This window comes from Cryptotermes secundus, unplaced genomic scaffold (genome assembly GCF_002891405.2).
Source record: "Cryptotermes secundus unplaced genomic scaffold, Csec_1.0 scaffold1080, whole genome shotgun sequence".
Classification (NCBI taxonomy): Eukaryota; Metazoa; Arthropoda; class Insecta; order Blattodea; family Kalotermitidae; genus Cryptotermes; species Cryptotermes secundus.
The window spans coordinates 50,970-56,499 of NW_019724602.1; the positions used below are offsets into that span (position 1 = coordinate 50,970).

Here is a 5,530-nt window from a genome sequence, read left to right on the forward strand (position 1 = left end):
ACCTCCTACGTTTCATGTTTCATGCTGCTACACATGTCCTGTGGTAGCTGTCGATGACCAAGGCTGCTATGGAGATTTTCTGTGATGTTTTCAGCGGAATCTGAAGTCTTCAAAGTCAAGAATTAGTCTATGGTCTTGTTGATAGGTTAGTAGCTGGTTCGGAACCCTGCTATCTCAGACTTCTTCAAGGTACAACTGCTCAAATGGCTACCGATGTTTTCTGCACGTTGTTATACTGATCAGCCGATCCTGCATGGCAAGCACATGTCTTCGTGTAGCATTTTGATAGGAAGTGAAAGCTGCCATGGAATTGTTTGTTTTTCCATGCTTCTATTTCGTATTCTTTCTGCGTAATGTAAGAACTTACTGCTAATGGACAGAAGGGGAGAGGCTGTTTTAGTATTAACGCCTGCGCACTTCACGTAGGTTACCGGAGGTACTTCTTTTCCAGGATAGTGAACCCTCCAGTTTCAGGGTAAATGTTGTGGGTTAAGTTGGTCCTTTGTTTATTGCACACAGCAGGCTACATAAGATGGCGTTCAGCTCTTTATAACCAGGCGGTAACTAGTATGACTGGCTTTAACACTAAAAGAGCACTGTATTTTGCCTACATACTGCATGCGTTTCGTGGGGTTCTCACAGTCACCGAGGAACGTACACTGAGGGTGTTTGAGAACAGGATGCTGAGGAGAATATTTGGATCGAAGAGAGATGAAGTGACAGGAGGTTGGAGAAAACTGCATAATGAGGAGCTTCATAACTTCTGCTCTTATCCAAGTATAATTAGAATGATCAAGTGAAGGAGGGTGAGATGGGCAGGGCATGTAGTACGATTGGGAGAGAAGAGGAAAGCATATAGGATATTGGTGGGAAAGCCAGAAGGAAAGAGAACACTAGCAAAACCAAGATGTAGGTGGGTGGACAATATTAAAATGGATCTTAGATGGAATGGGGTGGTATGGACTGGATCCATCTGGTTCAGGATAGGGATCAGTGAAGGGCTCTTGTGAACACGGTAAAGAACCTTCGGGTTCCATAAATTGCTGGGAAGTTCTTGAGTAGCTGCACAACTGGTGGCTTCTCAAGAAGGACTCAGTTCCGTGAAGTTAGTCTCATTTTTTTAGCTATGGTTCTCACAGTAAACAGTGATTCAGGGATGTGACGCCGTGTAGTCCGGTAGAAGCTCAACGACGTTTCACAGGTTGCTGGTTGCATTCTCCTTTTGGTCTTCTGCTCATTAAGATGGCGGCGGTATCATCCTCCGAAATGTCGGTGAACTTCTACTTTTCATAGTCCCCGTTATAAGAACAAATGCAAACACAGCCCTTGTAGCATATCTCTCAACAGGAATAACAGACTGCTGGAATTAGTCCTTAAATAACATTTGGGCACACTTCAGCCTTCAGATGGACAACGCTTCAAACCCTGTGTAATTTCGCCATTGGTCATGACGGTTGCATGTGTAATGAGTTATACCGACTGTGTTATCCCAGCTTTAACTTTGGTATATAAGTTTTCCTTATTTGGTGTATAAGCCGACAAGAGGGGGGAGCACTATGCTATTAGCTGGAAGGTGTCGGGTTCGATTCCCGATGAGGTCATTGAATTTTTCAATTTGGCTAATCCTTCCAGCCGCATTGTGGCTCTGGGGTCGACTCAGCCTCTAACAGAAATGAGTACAAGGAATCTTCGTAGGGGTAAAGGGCGGCCGGCGCTTAAGGCTGACACTACTGCCATTTGTGAGCCGACTGTCTAGAAGATGTAGGAGCCTCGACGTCCCACAACCTCATGGGCCTCCACACCCTTTTACAGTGATAGTTTTACCGTAAGGCGTTCCGTTGTACGTGGCCCTGGGTGCATAGAACACAGCTCCGACACAGTCTTCAGCTGACATTGCAGGGCTCACTACGCATTACTAGTGTATCAGCAGAGGCAGAGCTCATAGGAAGGGACAGGCACAGGGTATGAGGAAACTGTAAGACCTACGGGGAAAACTGCACTGGGCAACTTTCATTCTAAACAGTTTTCGCTTAGATGGACGTTGTAGTGCGTTACACCTGAGATGGACACCAAAACACGTAGGTCTGCATGTGAAGTGTATGCTATTGCTGTCCCATTTTAAATCAAAATGGGAAAGTTTCAATAAATTAAAATTACTGAATACAATATCTCTTTAATTGTTCTGGAATAGTTACACCGGAGAGAAGAACATTGGGAAGTTGAGATGCGAATTATGCAACTTCCACTGTATAAATGAGGCAGACAGACTTTTCAAAGTGCGACTACACTGGCCGCTGACGATGCGGTGTTAGTGTTCATAACACACCGCTAACTGAACGGAATAAGAGGACTATAATTGGCATGAACTAGAAAGGAGGTTATTCTGCAGTTTTCTGGACAATTTCATAAAGGGACAGAGGAAAACTGCGTGAAGTGTCAGACAAGGCAGGGTACTATCCCGCAATTTGTTAGCAGGGACTGAGGAAAATCACGATATCTGAGAAGAGAAGGTGTCTCGGCCCAGGAACTTCCGAATACGTGTGTAGAGCAATAAGCAGGAGAAAAGTAAGGAGAATTATGCGCACTTGAAGTTCATCTTGTAATTACTGTTTTATTTCAACACAGATAACCTAAAAATAAACAACAGGAGAGAGCCTTCAGCAAGCAGCAGCCATTCGATGTGGCGTGTGGAAGCACATCTGAGTTGATCCTGGTTCCATCTGGAGACAAGCACAGAGCTGCATACGGCACTGCCGAACCTGAAGGCCGCGACAACACAGGAGATCGGATATTGCCCCAGTTTCCCCTAAACTGTAGCTTCAATTGTGTTTTCCTCTGCATGTTTAGGAGCCCAGAAAACGATTCCTAAGATCAAGAGGCCGCGAAATACGAGGAAAACATTGCGACAGAGAAAGAAACATTTCCACTATTCAGCGCTGTTTATAGCGACAGGTACGGCCGGTCCTTTACGGCCCGAATTATTTCTGTAACTGAAATAAAACTGTTAAACACATATGCACCTTGCAAGCACTGACTGACGGTGATAGATCGTCTATGCTGGAAGTCTACACTTTTGGTATCTGGTATAATTGTGACCTCAGTTTGCAAGATTTTAGGTTTACACGGCGGATATGCCTTGCAGTCCAGTAGGTCGTTACCAGCATCTTCAGGGTAGGAGGCATGAGGTTCCTCTAGAGCGCTGGTATAGATCTATCAGACTACATTGGGTCAGAGACCAAGAGACAGAGTTCTCGGGCTAATCTTGACAAAAATATCGAAATCTGGCGTTTCAATCCGTCATTACAGGGTCTTAAAGGGCCGCCAGCCTTCGGGTTCTGACGTGACACTGCCTCCCGAGGGACCAGGACACAGGATCTACACGGCGTAAGCAGCTATTGGGGCAGCTTTCACAAGTGGGGCCGCGGGCACCGCTTTGATGACCGGGACGTCTCGCTGTACGACGGCGTTGAAGCCGTTCACCGGGTCTGCGTAGTAGTTGACCGTTCGACGGACGCCGTCCGGCTCTATGAGACTGTAGCTGCCCTTCACAATGCCGCCGTCTCGCGTCTCTTCTTGTGCCTTGGAGTCGCCCGTCAGTGCGTCCTGCACTGTGTACGCGAACTGGTACTGCGGGTAGGAATCGGCGTAGTCCAGCTTCGTGACGGCGACAGGGGCGGCGATGGGGGCGGCGACTGGGGCTGGGTATGCAGCAAGAGCAGCGGGGGCGGGGAAGGCGGCTAGAGGAGCTGCTGGTACGACACCAGCCCTCACTGCCACTACCGCCATTCCGAGAACAACCACCTTGAAGGAAAACCACAAGAGGAGTAATGAAGAGGCGAGACTTGTGTTTCGTAAAACTCAACTGCCGAGGGAGCTGGCTCTGGTGTGAAGCTTCGGAAGGAGCCAGGCCACTCACTACATTGACTGAGGCTGTGATATTCCTCAGTCCTTCCAGGCAAACACCGCGACAATACAAGGTGATTCTAAATTACTGTCGATTTTTCTGTGACCTGTAATTTTCAAATCTTAGGTGCTACGAAAGGATCGAATGTTGAAGTTGTTTACCAAGCTACAGTATTCATTCTATATGTAATAAAGTTTTTTTAATTACATTTTCATGTTCTGTAAGCAGTTTTGTTTTGTTGTTTCCGGTTTGAAAATTACAGGCCATGGAAACCCCAATATTAATTCACAATCACCCTCAACATCAAATTAGGACATGGCTATTCCATCCTATATCATTCCTAATTCATTATTCACCAAGCATCCTAATATACCGCGTTATATAATCTCCGTTATTCATAGCGCTGTTCAATAAAATACAAATGAACAAATAAAACAAATGAGATATCGAAAACCGAATTTTAAATACGATGAGATATTTTTGATCAAATAGAGTTCGATTTATGGGCGTAAAATTTGGTCTCTCCAATTAAGGGAAGAACACACATATGGTGATATATGAGGATCTCACGACGGTGATAGTGATCATTAGTGCCTTCTCAGATATGATGCAGCGTAATCTGCATAGATAGATACGAAGGTTTCGAAGAAACATGCTACCTCAATTTTATACCATGAAGATGGAGGCACTAGGTTCATACGAAACATTGATATATATCTACTAAACTGCACGGCGGCATATCCCAGAAGACAGCAGTCTTGTATCAAAGCTCTGTTTACTTTATTTGATTATGACTAAATTATCTCGGAAGTTAAATGAATCTACGTTACACTAATTTAGCCTGCTGCATTGCAAATTTAACTTTGAAAAAACATGTTGTTTCTAAACATGATTGAAAATAAATTTTAAATAGGCCTATATATACATACAATGGCTAGGACGAAAGACAGCTTACAGTACACTTCTCATAAAGGTGACATTGCTTGCAATTGTCAAAACTGAAGATTTCAATATGTCGCTCTATTTTAACGGCACGAACTGCAAGGAACTCAGAAGCAACCCAGTGACACAAGTGAAATAAATCATAAATCATTGAACACACTTCAATAAACACCGACACTTCAAAGAGAGTGACCGCTCAAAACTCTTCAGTTTACGACTTCAAATGTACGTATTTATCACTAGAATTTAAAACTGAACACCCTGTAGATTTCAGCATAACATTTTCAGATACTACAAACACCTCAGCTCTTGACGTATTATGTCGAAATTTGGGAAAAAAAAATTGTATACATACAGAAGATACTTATCAAGCATACTGAATTTTAAGTCGAGCATATAGAAATTATCGCTTTTGCTGAGAAACGAAAATTCCAAAAACTAAGAAGCAAAAATTCGACTGTAAACAATGTTAGGCCGTAAGTGTTGCAAAAAAAAAAGCGAATACTTCTGCACTATTTATCTGACGATGACGAATGTATTGTGCACGAACCACATGAGTGTTGCCAACACACGAGAGACACTGCGCCGTCCCCGTACTTACTCGCAAAAGCTCCATGACACTGAATGTTCACGGCAAGCCTGAAGAAAGTGCAATGAAAGTGAGGCGCAACTGGTGCTTTTATA

General features: G+C 44.1%; 1 protein-coding gene across 2 annotated transcripts; it reads right to left on the bottom strand.

Moving 5' to 3' along the window:
- Positions 1-2,229: 2,229 nt before the first annotated feature.
- Positions 2,230-5,530, bottom strand: LOC111862519 (larval cuticle protein A2B). Of its 2 annotated transcripts, none has more exons than XM_023847989.2 (2): positions 5,397-5,484; positions 2,230-3,801 (listed from the first exon to the last, which is right to left on the bottom strand). In XM_023847989.2, the coding sequence occupies exons 1-2, from the start codon at positions 5,460-5,462 to the stop codon at positions 3,376-3,378; spliced, it is 492 nt and encodes a 163-aa protein (XP_023703757.1). In that variant the 5' UTR covers positions 5,463-5,484; the 3' UTR covers positions 2,230-3,375. The 2 variants fall into 2 exon arrangements, with proteins under 2 accessions (XP_023703757.1, XP_023703758.1); XM_023847990.2 differs by having other exon boundaries at positions 2,232-3,801; positions 5,448-5,530.

What these genes read in the sequence shown, in the direction of transcription:
- LOC111862519 (XM_023847989.2), bottom strand. Translation starts at nt 5,462, where the DNA reads ATGGAGCTTTTGCGAGTAAGTACGGGGACGGCGCAGTGTCTCTCGTGT. An exon ending in GTGTTGGCAACACTCATGTG is followed by an intron (nt 3,802 to 5,396) that starts GTTCGTGCACAA and finishes TTTTCCTTCAAG; the next exon opens with GTGGTTGTTCTCGGAATGGC.